Source organism: Perca fluviatilis, chromosome 11, assembly GCF_010015445.1.
Source record: "Perca fluviatilis chromosome 11, GENO_Pfluv_1.0, whole genome shotgun sequence".
NCBI lineage: Eukaryota > Metazoa > Chordata > Actinopteri > Perciformes > Percidae > Perca > Perca fluviatilis.
Genome location: NC_053122.1, coordinates 692,223 through 709,700, shown reverse-complemented (window position 1 = coordinate 709,700; position 17,478 = coordinate 692,223). Strand labels below are relative to the sequence as shown.

The 17,478-nt window shown below is 42.5% G+C and overlaps 1 protein-coding gene across 1 annotated transcript in view; it reads right to left on the bottom strand.

The window, feature by feature from the left end:
• Positions 1 to 16,613, bottom strand: part of LOC120569073 (cadherin-7-like) — a 38,137-nt gene extending 21,524 nt beyond the window's left edge. Inside the window, exons 1-4 of the mRNA XM_039816918.1 lie at positions 16,465 to 16,613; positions 10,293 to 10,525; positions 6,122 to 6,416; positions 5,629 to 5,748 (exon numbers count right to left, since the gene is read on the bottom strand). Coding sequence (XP_039672852.1) covers positions 5,629 to 5,748; positions 6,122 to 6,416; positions 10,293 to 10,525; positions 16,465 to 16,501 — 685 coding nt within the window. The 5' untranslated portion in view covers positions 16,502 to 16,613. The remainder of the gene's footprint in view (positions 1 to 5,628; positions 5,749 to 6,121; positions 6,417 to 10,292; positions 10,526 to 16,464) is intronic.
• Positions 16,614 to 17,478: the final 865 nt, after the last annotated feature.

Sequence of the window (17,478 nt, the reverse complement as noted above, 5' to 3'; positions counted from 1 at the left end):
AACACAATCAAAACAGGATAAACAGGAACACACAATGAACAGAAAAATACCCAACAACAACAATAAATATACAAAACAGCAACAAAAATGTCCATAAGCACAACAGTAGAGACCTTTTCACATATTCTAAATGGAAAAAGTTTGAAAAGTTGATTTCCTGTTGCACTGTATGTGAATGGAATCAACTAACAGGAAGTTAACAAGGGGCCAGGCTGTTGCCTAGCAATGGAATTAAAAAAGGTCTATAGGAAAGGTTATCTCGATGGCTTCAGACTGAGTTTTATGACCTTAGGAAAGATTATCTCGATGGCTTCAGACTGAGTTTTATGACCTTTTACCAAATGATGGAGATGGCGGGACAAGACTCAGGATTTCATTAAGAGATGGGACATTAGTCTGAGACGGTCGGCTTAAATCATCGGTTCAAACTGACTGAAACCTGTCAGAATGCAGTCAGAACTCTGTCAGAGAAACATACATCTGTGTGGACCAAACCATCAATCTCTCATTGTTTTCACACATCATGCATTCAACGAGCACAACATGCATTCAACGAGCACATCTTCCACCTTTGGTGGAACCAAACTGTTAAAAACAAAATGATGGGACATTTCTGCAGAAATCATGTTGAAATATATAGAAAATATTAGAATATTTACAATAAAATGAAGTAATAATAATTACAAACAGCTGATTCCAGACAAAAGATGTGTTGTTGATGAGAACTCTAGTATATAAGTATATATGTACAAGCAGCAGTAAACGATTTGATATCAGATAATAACATTGATTTATTTTGTCTTACTGAAACCTAGCTGGGCCATGAAGAATATGTCAGTCTAAATGAAGCCACTCCTCCCAGTCATATTAATACTCAAATTCCAAGGGGCTGGGGGGGAGTGGCTGAGCGATTGCTTTGCGTCCCTTTTTTATTCCTAAACCTAAACTAAATTATAACTCATTTGAAAGTCTTGTTCTTAATCTTCAACATCCAAAATGGAAAACATTACAGCCAATTATATTCGTTGTTATATACAGGGCTCCAGGTCCGTATTCTGAATTTTTATCTGAATTCTCAGAGTTTTTATCATGTTTAGTCCTTAAATCAGACAAAATACTTATTGTAGGTGATTTTAATATCCATGTGGACATATACAATGATAGCCTTAGTACTGCTTTCAACTCATTATTAGATTCAATCGGTTTCAGTCAGAGTGTGCACAAGGCGACGCACTGTTTTAACTACACCCTCGACCTTGTGCTGGCATATGGTATTGAAATTGAGGATTTAATAATATTTCCGCAGAATTCGGTATTATCAGCTGACTATACTAAATTAGATAAAAGCTTCTACACTAGATGCCTGACAGTGCTATTGCTAAATTTAATGAAGATATTCCAACAGCATTTGACTCTATGTCATGCCTTAACATAACAGAGGACCTTTATGTAAACCTTAGTCCCTCTCAAATTGATACATTTGTAGACGGTGCTACGACCTGCCTACGGACGACTTTAGACTCCGTTGCTCCCCTCAAAAAGAAGACGATGAAGTAAAGGAAACTAGCACCTTGGTATAACTCCCAAACTCGCAAATTAAAACAAATCTCGCGAAACCTTGAAAGTAAGTGGCGTTCCACCAAAGTGGAAGAATCTCGTTTGGATTGGCAAGAAAGTCTCAAAACCTATAGGAAGGCCCTAAGAAAGGCCAAATCAGACTATCACTCATCACCAATAGAAGAAAATAAGTTCTGTCAGGTCCATTAAGTCAAGAACACACATGACAATAAAAATGATTTAGGAAATTTTTATTGAAAAAATTGCATTTTAGTCAATAAATTCTGAATTAAATTTTGGTGGTATGGCTCTGTTCAGGGAGTCCTCTGACCTTTCATGAGCACCATGAAATAGCAGAGAGTCAGAGGACAGCAGCAGCATTAGGGAACGCTCACACAGTTTAGGACTGTGTGAGCTGAACTATTCCCCCACATGAACAGAGCAGCATCGATGAGATAGAAGCAAATGCCATGTTAGACACGACGAGGAGGAGCTGGGGAGGTGTCGGGCGACAGAGAAGCGAGCAGCAAGCAGGTAGGAGCAAACTGAATCTGCTTTAAATAGGGCGCCTTGTTTGAGTGTAGCCATTAAGCAGCGAGGGGTGTTGACCAGCTGATGCGCTAATCCAAATCAGCTGATGCAGCTCAGCTGGAGCAGATCAGCTGATGACCGTGTTGTTGGCCAATAGCGTTAGCAGCGTCTTGACTATCTGGCCTGCCAGAACTGACGCTGACGCTCAATAACAACCCAAGGTTTCTTTTCAGCACTGTAGCCAGGCTGACAGAGAATCACAGCTCTACTGAGCCATCTTTTCCTCTAGCTCTGAGTAGTGATGACTTCATGAGCTTCTTTAATGATACAACTATAACAATTAGAGATAAAATCTATCACATTTTGCCCTCAACTTCTAATGGTTCACCTTTAAATGCAGGACCGCTAGAAAGAACGACTGTTCCCGACATATACTTAGACTGCTTTTGTCCTATAGACCTTCAACAATTAATGTTAAAGATATCCTCAGCTAAGCCATCTACCTGTCTCTTAGACCCCATCCCAAAGAGACTACTCAAAGAAGCGTTACCCGTGGTTAACACTTCATTACTAGATGTGATCAATATGTCCTTATTAACAGGTTATGTACCGCAGTCATTTAAAATAGCTGTGATAAAACCTCTTCTGAAAAAAAACACCCTCAATCCTGAGGTCTTAGCAAACTATAGACCTATATCTAACCTTCCCTTTCTATCCAAGATCCTTGAGAAGGTAGTTGCTAATCAGTTATGTGATTTTCTACATAGCAATAAGTTTATTTGATGACTTTCAATCAGGATTTAAAAAGAATCATAGCACAGAGACAGCACTGGTGAAAATTACTAACAACCTTCTAACAGCTGCAGACAAAGGACTTGTCTCCATTCTTGTTTTACTAGATCTTAGTGCTGCATTTGACACTATTGACCATACCATCCTGTTACAGAGATTGGAACATTTAGTTGGCATTAAAGGAATCGCTCTAAGCTGGTTTAAGTCCTATTTCTCTGATCGATCTCAATTTGTTAATGTTAATGATAAATCCTCCAAGTATGCTAAAGTTAGCCATGGTGTTCCACAAGGCTCAGTGCTTGGACCAATTCTATTCTCCTTATATATGCTTCCTCTTGGTAATATTATTAGGAAACACTCAATTAATTTTCACTGTTATGCCGATGACACCCAATTATACTTGTCAATCAAACCAGACAAAACCAGTCAGCTAGCTAAACTTCAAGCATGCATTAAAGATATAAAATCCTGGATGACCTATAATTTTCTGATGTTAAACTCTAACAAAACTGAAGTGATTGTGCTGGGCCCTAAGCACCTCCGAACCTCATTATCTAAAGACATAGCTACTCTGGATGGTATTTCCCTGGCCTCCAGCACTACTGTCAGAAACTTAGGAGTTATTTTTGATCAGGATATATCCTTTAACGCCCATCTAAAACAAACCTCAAGAACAGCCTTTTTTCATCTTCGTAACATTGCCAAAATTAGGAATATCCTGTCTCAAAACGATGCAAAAAAAAACAACTAGTCCATGCATTCGTTACTTCCAGGCTGGACTATTGTAATTCCCTACTGTCAGGTTGCTCAAATAAGTCCCTTAAGACTCTCCAGCTTATCCAGAATGCTGCAGCGCGTGTTCTCACAAGAACTAAGAGAAGAGATCATATTTCTCCTGTATTAGCTTCTCTGCATTGGCTTCCTGTAAAATCCAGGATTGAATTTAAAATCCTTCTCCTGACCTACAAATCTCTAAATGGTCAAGCACCATCATATCTAGAAGAGCTCCTAATACCTTATTGTCCCACTAGAACACTGCGCTCCCAGAATGCAGAGTTTCTGGTGGTACCTAGAGTCTCTAAAAGTAGAATGGGAGCCAGAGCCTTCAGTTATCAGGCTCCTCTCCTATGGAACCAGCTCCCGATCTGGGTTCAGGGGGCAGAAACTGTCACTGCATTTAAGAATGAACTTAAAACTCTCCTATTTGATAAAGCTTATAGTTAGGGAGTGAGGAATTGCAGCGTCAGCCTAACCCGGCCCACCTGCTTCTCTTCATAGTCGTCAGATTAATAATATAACAAAAGTAGAGGGAGTCAGGCCAGCACAGCCCGATCTGGCAGGGGAGAGTTCAAAGCCCGAACAGGCTACCTCTCCTTATGACCTGTCTCTCTTAGTTACCTGTTATAGTTACGCTGTTATAGTTCTAGACTGCCGGTGGAATTTCTTCCTTTGACACACTGAGCTGCTCTCTCCTCTCCCTTTCTATTACCATTTGTGTGCATCCCATCCCAGAAATGGTTACTAATCCTGGAGAGTTTACTCCCCGGAGTCCTTATGTTTTTTCACCCAGCATATTTCCTTGGAGAACGTTGGCACCAAGATCCTGGTTGCAGCTGTCACCGTGGTCCTGCTGCACTCCCTGCTGAGCTCTGCGGTGCCCTGCAGTGTCATGCTGCGTCCTGCTGAACCCTGCAGTCTGTCCGAGGTTTCTTCCCAAGAGGGAGTTTTTCCTCGCCACTGTTGCACTGCTTGCTCTTGAGGGAATTACTGTAATTGTTGGGGCTTTGTAAATTATAGAGTGTGGTCTAGACCTACTCTATCTGTAAAGTGTCTCCAGATAACTCGTGTTATGATTTGATACTATAAATAAAATTGAATTGAATTGAATAGAATATGTATGAGTATATGTGTATATATGTATGAGTATATAAGTATATATCTATGAGTATATGTGTATATATGTAGGAGTATATAAGTACACTATACATGTTTTTGTGATTATTACTGCAGATCTGGAGAGTTGATCTCTGTGATGTTTTTTCAGTCTGACTCAACAGGAAGTGAACATGACCTTTGACCTCTGGCTGGTGATTAAGAGCAGAAGCAGTTTATATTTTAATCTGTCGGCCTGCAGAGGAGTTATTTCTCTCTGTGACCAGACTCATGTTTCAGGATCAGTTACAGGTTACAGAGAGGGGGAGGAACTCAGTCAGCACGGCTAGAGACTGCAACACAAGGTTTGAGTGGTGATGGCCCAGTAGATATGACACATGCCTTTGGTGTGGGAGACCTGGGTTCAATTCCCACTGTGATACATCAACCTATGTGTCCCTGAGCAAGCACTTAACCCCTAGTTGCTCCAGAGGCGTGTTACCTCTTACATACATAGATCAATTCTAGGTTGCTTTGGATAAAAGGGTCAGCTAAATGACATGTAATGAATTGGACAGATAGTCTAGCTAGCTGTCTGGATTTACCCTGCAGAGATCTGAGGAGCAGTTAACCATAGTCCTCACAAATCCACCGGAGGTTAGAACGCCAACACAGAGACAGAGGAAGGGGACGCACATCGGTGAAAAGAAAAGCAACCAGTGGAATATTGTGCGCCACCGGTGCAATCCCGGAAGTGGAGTGTTGTGAATAAAGACTAGTCTGAGGTCAGCTGAGACTTTTATATGAGATGTTTTAGACACGTAGAAACACAGTCAGTCTGTCTGAGAGTTGTTGAAACCCTAAATGTTCCCGTACCTGTCTTTGGCTCCACGGAGAAGTATGGCGGCCCCTGCAGGATGCTGTAAACCAGTCTGGCAGAGTTTCCATACGTTGGATCATCAGCGTCTGTTGCCACCACCGTCACCACCGATGTTCCTGCTCACACAACACACACACACACACACACACACACACACACACACACACACACACACACACACATACACACAGACACACACACACACACACACACACACACACACACACACACACACACACACACACACACACACACACACACACACACACACACACAGACACACACACACACACACACACACACACACATACACAACACATACAGACACACACACACACACACACACACACACACACACACACACACACACACACACACACATTGATTGTAAATAAAATGTGGGCAAGATCCTCCTCCTGAGCAGTCTGTCCCCCCCACCCCTCAGAGATCCTCCTCCTGACCAGTCCCCCGGCAGGTGTTGGGACTCACCGACTGGCGACCTCTCGGGGATCCAGGCTGTGTGCGGTCCGTCCAGGAACTTGGGCTGGTTGTCGTTGATGTCCTGGACTTTAATGATGAACCGGGACTCTGGTTCCAGCGGCTGATTGGTTGTTTTATCTCGAGCCTGAGCTCTCAGCGAATAGAACGCCTGCAGCTCCCGGTCCAACCTCCTGGTGGCGTGGATGTCTCCCGTGGTCTCATCGATGGTGAAGATGGACGACGCTCCTTCACCGGTCAGGATGTACCGCACCTCGCCGTCTCCTTTATCTAGGTCAGAGTGGAGCTGCAGGTGACAAGGAGACAAGGAGACAGGGAGGCAATGAGACAGGGAGACAAGGAGGCAATGAGACAAGGGCACAAGGACACAAGGCGACAATGAGAAAAGGACACAAGGAGACGAGGACACATCGATAAAATGAGACAAGGAGACAAGGACACATCGAGACAAGGAGACTAGGAGACAATGAGACAAGGAACAACTGTGTCAAGTTTCGTGATCATCAGAATAACTTTGGCCAAGATACGCAACTTCCTGTTTCGACAGCCACCTACAGGAAGTTGGTCACCCCTAACTTTTGCATATTTTCAACTATCAAAATTCTTTTCATGACTTTTTGTCATGAGGGTCCATAAATACTACCTGCAAGGTTTGGTGAAGATCAGAATCACCATCTAGGAGGAGTTCGAAAGAATGTAAAACACATAAAAAATGATTACATTACAAATGGCCCCTTTCCTGTTGGGTGGAGCTAATGAAAGTAAATGGGAAATATGTCTGCAATGATTAGAGCAATATGTGTATTAAATCTGGTGAAGATTGGCGCAACTATGTTCAAGTTAAGGCCTTCCATGCATTAGGGGGCGCTATAGAGCCCTCTTACAGGTATGGGTCAAATCGCTGTACAGTCTCGCAAAGCTCCCAGGTGTTTATGTTGGCGCCAACGTTTGTGAGTTTTCATATATATTGAGGCCGTCAAAAATGTGCCCAAGGGCTAAAACTAATTAGTGGACGCTATAGAGCAACATACCACTCTCAAGCCTAAATGTGTATTCAAATTAAAGAGTTTACTATTCTGCACATGGCTGCACAACTTCGAGAGTTTTCCTGCATCCGAAAGTCCTAAAACAGCTGTTTGTAAAATGAAAATGTTTGCACGAAAACCAATATGGCTGACTTCCTGTCAGGTGGAAGAATTTCAAAAAAATGCTCCATGGACTTCAAGATGAGACCTATGTTGCCTCAAAATTTGGTATAGTAACTTCTCATTTTTTTCTGAATTCTGAAGCTCGTTAGGGGGCGCTATGGAGCCCCATGACAACGCTCGAGCCCAATCACTACAGAACTTTGTAGGTTTCGCCAGGTCTGACATGTGTGCAAATTTTTGTGAGTTTTCCAGCTTGTGAAGCCCCTCAAAAATGAGAGTGACGTCGCGGAATAATAATAATCCTTACAAAAACAATCGAGCAGCGATGGACGGGCCCTCGCGCCTCTGCGTGCGTCGAGGTTACCGGCGGACGCCGCTCCTTGCGACCGTGCATTCGCGCGGCACTCAGACGCCGCAAATCGTCAACAATGAAAAGGGAACTCCCTGCCGAGTTCAACAATAGCTCACACAAGACTCTACGTCATACGGTTCATTAGCTGTGAAAAGGGGCGTGACAAAAGCGTAGGTGGCGGGTCAAACCATCACCAATTAAAAAGGAAGTCTGTGCTGAGTTCAATGATACCTCACATAAGACTCTACCTTAAACAGGTCAAAAGTTATGAAAGGGGGCGGGGCCTGAGTAAGTGGGCGTGGTCATTATAGGGGGCGGATCAGTATCACATGTAGATCACACATTCTGAGTTTCATGTAAATCGGATGATGTTTGTCATATAAGGCGCATTTCCTGTTGCCAGCGGGGGGCGCTATGACCAAAAGTCAATTTTGGCCTGTAGGTGTCCTCAGGCCTGGACCCTTGTCAATTGTGAGAAATTTCGGGCAGATACGACAACGTACACTCAAGTTACAACAACTTCTTTGTTCATCGCTAAACACTCAAAATGGCCACCACGCCACGCCCACACCGTCTGACGAAAAGTTTTTCTTTTAATAACTTTTCATCGTTAAGGTGTTGGGATGGTACAGACCAAGTTTGAAGTCCATCGGATGAAATCTCTAGGAGGAGTTTGTTAAAGTATAGCACCTTGACTTTTAGGCCTACTTCCTGTTGCCACTAGGGGGCGCTATGACTTTAAGTAAATATCGGCCTTTATTTGTCCTCAGGGTTGGACTCTTATGAATCCTGAAAAGTTTCGAGGTAATCGGACAACGTACACTCGAGTTACACCCACTTCCTGTTTCGGTGGCAAAACGCACAAAATCGCTGCCCCGCCACGGCCACGCACTATAAAAGTTTTTCTTTCAACAACTTTTCATCTTTAACGTCTTAAGATGGTACAGACCGAGTTTAAAGTTGATCGGATGAAATCTCTAGGAGGAGTTCGTTAAAGTACGACATGTGGAAATGGCCGAAATCGCACTAATTTCGAACATTTAATTCAAAATGGCGGACTTCCTGTTGGGTTTAGGGTATGGCTCTAACGAAGTTATTTGTACATCTTGACATGTTACATATGTGTACCAAGTTTCGTGAGTCTACGTTAAACGCACTGCAGGGGCTCAATTTTCTTAACTTTGTAGGGGGCGCTAGCAAGCCATTTTTGTGCGCCTATTCCCGAAACCCTTAAAATACGTACATTTCACCAGACTTGATGCGAACGCCAAATTTGGTGAGTTTTTGAATATGTTAAGCCCCTCAAAAAGCCAATTCATTTGACGGGAAAAGAATAGAAAGAAAGAAAGAAACAATAATTCCTTCAGTTTCAATAGGGCCTTCGCCGCTGTCGGCGCTCGGGCCCTAATAATTCAAAGTGCCCAGCAGCTGGAGCTGTTTCACTCAGAATCAGAACAAAAACATGTTCTCAAAGTGTGAAGTCAGAAACAGCCCAAACTAGCCTGACCAGCCCGCCCCACATCCAGATGTTGGGTCTGGGAACTCCCCATTGGTCAGGGCTCAATCCGAGGGGCAGGATAAACAGTTGTCCTTCAAATTCCCTCTGCACCAATAGGATAGCGCTCCAACCAACCAGAACAACGCTAGCTGATAGATTAAACTTTAAACTCTGAACACATCTTCCTTTTTTAAGAATGACTTCAGAGCCGTTCTTTGTTCTTTTCTCAAAGAAAAGCTGAACTCCAAGTCTTCAGAAGACCGCTGTTAGTTACACTGTTATAGTTTTAGACTGCCGGGGGACTTCCTTCCTCTGACACACTGAGCTGCTCTCTCCTCTCCCTTTCTATTACTATTTGTGTGCATCCCGTCCCAGAAATGCTTGTTATTAATCCTAGCTTCTGGGGAGTTTACTCCCCGGAGTCCTTATGTTTTTTCACGCAGAGTATTTCCTTGGAGAACGTTGGCACCAAGATCCTGGTTCCAGCTGTCGCCGTGGTCCTGCTGCACTCCCTGCTTGGCTCAGCGGTGCCCTGCAATGTCATGCTGCGTCCTGCTGAACCCTGCAGCTTCCTGCTGAACCCTGCAGCTTCCTGCTACGTCCATCCATGCTCTGCTGGGCCACGCTACATCCTGTAACGCCCTGCCGTGCACTGATATGACATGAACTACTACGACTACCATTTGAAGTCACTGTTCCATTATTAATGTGACTATTATCGCCACTGTTCATCATATCCCCAACCGGCTCGTCAGACACCGCCTACCAAGAGCCTGGGTCTGTCCCAGGTTTCTTTCCAAGAGGGAGTTTTTCCTCGCCACTGTCGCACTGCTTGCTCTTGAGGGAATTACTGTAATTGTTGGGGCTTTGTAAATTATAGAGTGTGGTCTAGACCTACTCTATCTGTAAAGTGTCTCGAGATAACTCTTGTTATATATTTGATATAAATAAAATTGAATTGAATTGTTCACCAGCAGCAGCAGCCATAAGCCCCGCCCACCTACTCTATACACCATGTGATTGGCCTGACAAGAATTTGTTTTTTCCAGCTCACAAGCCAACGGAGAGTTGCTAGACTACACTGGCTGCAGATTACATCGTCTAGATTTCTAGGCTAAGAACAGACAAACTGTCAGTGATGACTGAACGATTAAAGCGCCGTACCTTCCCAATGTACAGCGGCTCGTCTCCAGTGTACTCCTCCAGGACGAAGAACTGGTTCCACACCCAGCTCCTCCTCCTCCTCCTCTGCTGGACTCCTTCTTCGGCTGCTCCTCGTCCTCCGGGCGCCGGATGGAGGAGGACGGAGTTCAGAGTCATCGCCTCGCAGCCAGACTCCTCCCACAGGGACACAAATGCACTGAGCACGCTCAGAAACCACAGACCAGACCTCATCTCTGATGGGAAAAACACATCAAACTGTCTCACAAAAACACGTCAAACTGTCCCACAAAAACACGTCAAACTGTCCCAAAAAAACACATCAAACTGTCCCACAAAAACACGTCAACCTGTCCCACAAAATCACATCAAACAGTCCCACAAAAACACGTCAAACTGTCCCACAAAAACACATCAAACTGTCCCACAAAAACACGTCAAACTGTCCCACAAAAACACATCAAACTGTCCCACAAAAACACGTCAAACTGTCCCACAAAAACACATCAAACTGTCCCACAAAAACACGTCAAACTGTCCCACAAAAACACATCAAACTGTCCCACAAAAACACGTCAACCTGTCCCACAAAATCACATCAAACAGTCCCACAAAAACACGTCAAACTGTCCCACAAAAACACATCAAACTGTCCCACAAAAACACGTCAAACTGTCCCACAAAAACACATCAAACTGTCCCACAAAAACACGTCAAACTGTCCCACAAAAACACATCAAACTGTCCCACAAAAACACGTCAAACTGTCCCACAAAAACACATCAAACTGTCCCACAAAAACACGTCAACCTGTCCCACAAAATCACATCAAACAGTCCCACAAAAACACGTCAAACTGTCCCACAAAAACACGTCAAACTGTCCCACAAAAACACATCAAACTGTCCCACAAAAACACAACAAACTGTCTCACAAAAACACGTCAAACTGTCCCAGAAAAACACATCAAACTGTCCCACAAAAACACGTCAAACTGTCCCACAAAAACACGTCAAACTGTCCCACAAAAACACGTCAAACTGTCCCACAAAAACACATCAAACTGTCTCACAAAAACACGTCAACCTGTCCCACAAAAACACATCAAACAGTCCCACAAAAACACATCAAACTGTCCCACAAAAACACGTCAAACTGTCCCACAAAAACACGTCAAACTGTCCTACAAAAACACGTCAAACTGTCCCACTAAAACACGTCAAACTGTCCCACAAAAACATGTCAAACTCAAAAAAACACATCAAACTGTCTCACAAAAACACGTCAAACTGTCCCACAAAAACACATCAAACTGTCTCACAAAAACACGTCAAACTGTCTCACAAAAACACGTCAAACTGTCTCACAACAACACATCAAACTCTTACAAAAACACGTCAAACTGTCCCACAAAAACACATCAAACTGTCCCACAAAAACACGTCAAACTGTCCCACAAAAACATGTCAAACTCAAAAAAACACATCAAACTGTCCCACAAAAACACGTCAAACTGTCTCACAAAAACACGTCAAACTGTCTCACAACAACACATCAAACTCTTACAAAAACACGTCAAACTGTCCCACAAAAACACATCAAACTGTCCCACAAAAACACGTCAAACTGTCTCACAAAAACACATCAAACTGTCTCACAAAAACACGTCAAACTGTCTCACAAAAACACGTCAAACTGTCCCACAAAAACACGTCAAACTCAAAAAAACACATCAAACTGTCCCACAAAAACACGTCAAACTGTCCCACAAAAACACATCAAACTGTCCCACAAAAACACAACAAACTGTCTCACAAAAACACGTCAAACTGTCCCACAAAGATCCATCAAACTGTCCCACAAAAACACGTCAAACTGTCCCACAAAAACACATCAAACTGTCCCACAAAAACACGTCAAACTGTCCCACAAAAACACATCAAACTGTCCCACAAAAACACGTCAAACTGTCCCACAAAAACACATCAAACTGTCTCACAAAAACACGTCAAACTGTCCCGCAAAAACACATCAAACTGTCCCACAAAAACACATCAAACTGTCTCACAAAAACACGTCAAATTGTCCCACAAAATCACGTCAAACTGTCTCACAAAAACACGTCAAACTGTCCCACAAAAACACATCAAACTGTCTCATAAAAACACGTCAAACTGTCCCACAAAAACACATCAAACTGTCCCACAAAAACACGTCAACCTGTCCCACAAAAACGCATCAACCTGTCCCACAAAAACACATCAAACTGTCTCACAAAAACACGTCAACCTGTCCCACAAAACACATCAAACAGTCCCACAAAAACACATCAAACTGTCCCACAAAAACACGTCAAACTGTCCCACAAAAACACGTCAAACTGTCCCACAAAAACACATCAAACTGTCCCACAAAAACACATCAACCTATCCCACAAAAACGCATCAACCTGTCCCACAAAAACACATCAAACTGTCTCACAAAACCACGTCAACCTGTCCCACAAAAACACATCAAACAGTCCCACAAAAACACATCAAACTGTCCCACAAAAACACGTCAAACTGTCCCTCAAAAACACGTCAAACTGTCCTACAAAAACACGTCAAACTGTCCCACTAAAACATGTCAAACTGTCCCACAAAAACACGTCAAACTGTCCCACAAAAACACGTCAAACTGTCCCACTAAAACACGTCAAACTGTCCCACAAAAACAAGTCAAACTGTCTCCCAAAACACGTCAAACTGTCTCCCAAAACACGTCAAACTGTCTCCCAAAAACACGTCAAACTGTCCCACAAAAACACGTCAAACTGTCTCCCAAAACACGTCAAACTGTCTCCCAAAAACACGTCAAACTGTCTCCCAAAAACACGTCAAACTGTCTCACAAAACACGTCAAACTGTCTCACAAAAACACATCAAACTGTCTCACAAAAACACATTAAACTGTCCCACAAAAACACGTCAACCTGTCCCACAAAATCACATCAAACAGTCCCACAAAAACGATCACAAACTGTCCCACAAAACACAATCAAACTGTCCCACAAAAACACGTCAAACTGTCCACACAAAACACATCAAACTGTCCCACAAAAACACGTCAAACTGTCCCACAAAAAACACATCAAACTGTCCCACAAAACACGTCAAACTGTCCACACAAAACACATCAAACTGTCCCACAAAAAACGTCAACCTGTCCCACAAAATCACATCAAACAGTCCCACAAAAAAACACGTCAAACTGTCCCACAAAAACACATCAAACTGTCCCACAAAAACACGTCAAACTGTCCCACAAAACACATCAAACTGTCCCACAAAAACACGTCAAACTGTCCCACAAAAACACATCAAACTGTCCCACAAAACACGGTCAAACTGTCCCACAAAAACACATCAAACTGTCCCACAAAAACACGTCAACCTGTCCCACAAAATCACATCAAACAGTCCCACAAAAACACGTCAAACTGTCCCACAAAAACACATCAAACTGTCCCACAAAAACACGTCAAACTGTCCCACAAAAACACATCAAACTGTCCCACAAAAACACGTCAAACTGTCCCACAAAAACACATCAAACTGTCCCACAAAAACACGTCAAACTGTCCCACAAAAACACATCAAACTGTCCCACAAAAACACATCAAACTGTCCCACAAAAACACATCAAACTGTCCCACAAAAACACAACAAACTGTCTCACAAAAACCGCTCAAACTGTCCCACAAAAACACATCAAACTGTCCCACAAAAACAAGTCAAACTGTCCCACAAAAACCGTCAAACTGTCCCACAAAAACACGTCAAACTGTCCCACAAAAAAACGTCAAACTGTCCCACAAAAACATGTCAAACTGTCCCACAAAAACACATCAAACTGTCCCACAAAAACACATCAAACTGTCTCAAAAAAACACATCAAACTGTCCCACAAAAACACATCAAACTGTCCCACAAAAACACGTCAAACTGTCTCAAAAAAACACATCAAACTGTCTCACAAAAACACATCAAACTGTCCCACAAAAACACATCAAACTGTCTCACAAAAACACGTCAAACTGTCTCACAAAAACACGTCAAACTGTCTCACAACAACACATCAAACTGTCCCACAAAAACATGTCAAACCTCAAAAACACATCAAACTGTCCCACAAAAAACCGTCAAACTGTCTCACAAAAACACGTCCAAACTGTCTCACAACAACACATCAAACTCTTACAAAAACACGTCAAACTGTCCCACAAAAACACGTCAAACTGTCTCACAAAAACACATCAAACTGTCTCACAAAAACACGTCAAACTGTCTCACAAAAACACGTCAAACTGTCCCACATAAACACGTCAAACTGTCCCACAAAAACATGTCAAACTCAAAAAAACACATCAAACTGTCCCACAAAAACACGTCAAACTGTCTCACAAAAACACGTCAAACTGTCTCACAACAACACATCAAACTGTCTCACAAAAACACGTCAAACTGTCTCACAAAAACACGTCAAACTGTCTCACAACAACACATCAAACTGTCCCACAAAAACATGTCAAACTCAAAAAAACACATCAAACTGTCCCACAAAAACACGTCAAACTGTCTCACAAAAACACGTCAAACTGTCTCACAACAACACATCAAACTCTTACAAAAACACGTCAAACTGTCCCACAAAAACACGTCAAACTGTCTCACAAAAACACATCAAACTGTCTCACAAAAACACGTCAAACTGTCTCACAAAAAGACGTCAAACTGTCCCACATAAACACGTCAGTGTCTGATAAAAAGACTGATCAGAGAAAGTACAAATCCTTCCTAAATGAAGGACATTCTTGAAGAGAAACAGAAGATAAATCAGTGTTTGACTGTAAAGACTTGAGTCTTCTCGGTGACCTAAACACCTGAAACGACCTGAGGAATTAATGGAGTGAGATATGAGATATTATCTGTGATTCTCTGTAGGTTTATCAGACTTCAGACATGAAACAGTTTCATGTCATATTAACATAAAATTTTATTATAATGTATTATTCAGGGATGCACTGAATCCAGGACTGTGCTTTTGATTCAGCTGAATATTGGGCTTTTTGACGGGGTTGGGTTTCTGCTGAACCTTAGAATTTGTCCCCAGGGAACCGAACCCTACGCTTGCACTCGGCGCGCTACGCTGGTCACCGTAATGACGGTGCCGTTGATTAAGGGAAGGTGTTTACGTAGGTGGAGCGTTCAATGCAGCAGGCTGTGAGAAAGTGGACATGGAACTGGTGAGCAGAAAAAGTGTTGTTTGGCAGTACTTTCAGTCAAAAGAAGGCCATTCAAGTCCAGCTACATGTTCTATCTGTTCAATGCTGATTGGTCTGGTGGTGGCGAGGACCCTAAACTATACACAACATGGCCGCTGGTACAACATCTGGTCTGAAACATCTGAAAGAATACGAGTTGTGCACGCAGGAATCTCCAGACAGCAGCCAGAATGCAGCAACTTCAGGTACGGCAAAGGAAGGACAGTCCCTGTTTACTTCATTCATGTGTTTACTGGGTTCATGGACTGAGGATGTTAGGAGGAGTCAGCACAATCTCAACCAGGGGAGTCAGGTTTCAGCCCAACCCCAAAAATCTGGATTCGGTGCAGGGTGGCAATAATACATTCTATTATAATTTATTATTGTCACACCCAAAGTGTTTGAGAGGAGAAATCAAGGATGAAGTTCAAATCAAAGTTTTATCACTTAACAAAGTAAATGGAAGACACCGCCAGCAGAAAGGCACAGTTCCTAATACTTTAATATGTAAAAATATATATAATATAACATTTTATATATATATATAGATATACAGTTAGTTTCACTTAATTTCTCTTGTAATGTTCATACATGTTAATCGGATTATAAATCTCCAGTTTATCTCCAGTAAACATATCATGTATATATTAATATATATATTTGATGGGTTTATATAATGTGACTCTCGTGAATGTGTGAATAATTTGAATGTGTGAATGTGTGAGTAGTGTGAATAATGTGAGTGTGTGAATAATGTGAATAATGTCAATAATGTGAATGTGTGAATGTGTGAATAATGTGAATAATGTGAATGTGTGAATCCCAACCCAACAGTTTGGTTCAGAATCTAAATAAAAACAACAGACTTACTGTCGAGCTGCTGACCTGATCTGAGTCCTCTGGTCATCTGCAGGTTCCCTGATTATTGATTATTTATCAGATCAGAAATCTTCCTGATTATCGGTTAAAGAAGAACTCAGCAGCTGCTCCGACAACAGCTCTCTCTCGGTTAGCATCCCTCTGTCTCTCTCTCTCTCTCTCTCTGTTAGTATCCCTCTGTCTCTCCCTCTCTCTCTCTGTTAGTATCCCTCACTCTCTCTCTCTCTCTCTGTTAGTATCCTTCCGTCTCTCTCTCTCTCTGTTAGTATCCCTCTGTCTCTCTCTCTGTTAGTATCCCTCTCTCCCTCTCTCTCTGTTAGTATCCCTCCGTCTCTCTCTCTCTCTCTCTTCCTGTTAGCATCCCTCCCTCTCTGTCTGTTAGAGAGAGAGACAGAGAGAGAGAGAGGGAGGGAGAGAGAGAGACAGAGAGAAAGAGAGGGAGAGAGAGGTAGAGAGTGAGAGAGAGGTAGAGAGAGGGAGAGAGAGGGAGAGAGAGAGAGAGGGGGGACCATATATTATTTTATATTTCATGTCTCAGTCTTATTTTTAATCAAGATCTTTCTTTCATATATTTGAAGATCTGATTTAGTGAAATTATTATGTAGTGTGTGTGTGTGTCTCTGTGTGTCTGTGTGTGTGTGTGTCTGTGTGTGTGTGTCTATGTATGTGTGTGTGTGTGTGTCTCTGTGTGTGTGCGTTCCAACATGAAGTCTCCTCATGTGAAGTGAAAGCTCAGGAGGCTAAGAGCCAATCAGAATCTTTGTCTTCACACTAAAGGTCAGAGCCGAGGAGGAAGTGGCCTCCTGCAGGTGTTTCTGTCTCTGTGGCCTTTAACAGACTCACCTGCACTAGTTTGATAATATTCAGGATCAACAGAAGAACTTTTCCATATAAAGATGTCAGGCTTTATCTCTCTCTGTTGGTTTCAGGAAACAACTCCAACCTATAAAGGTAAATATGGTGCAAAATGTGAGAACTTGTAGAACAAAAACTCAGAACTTGTAT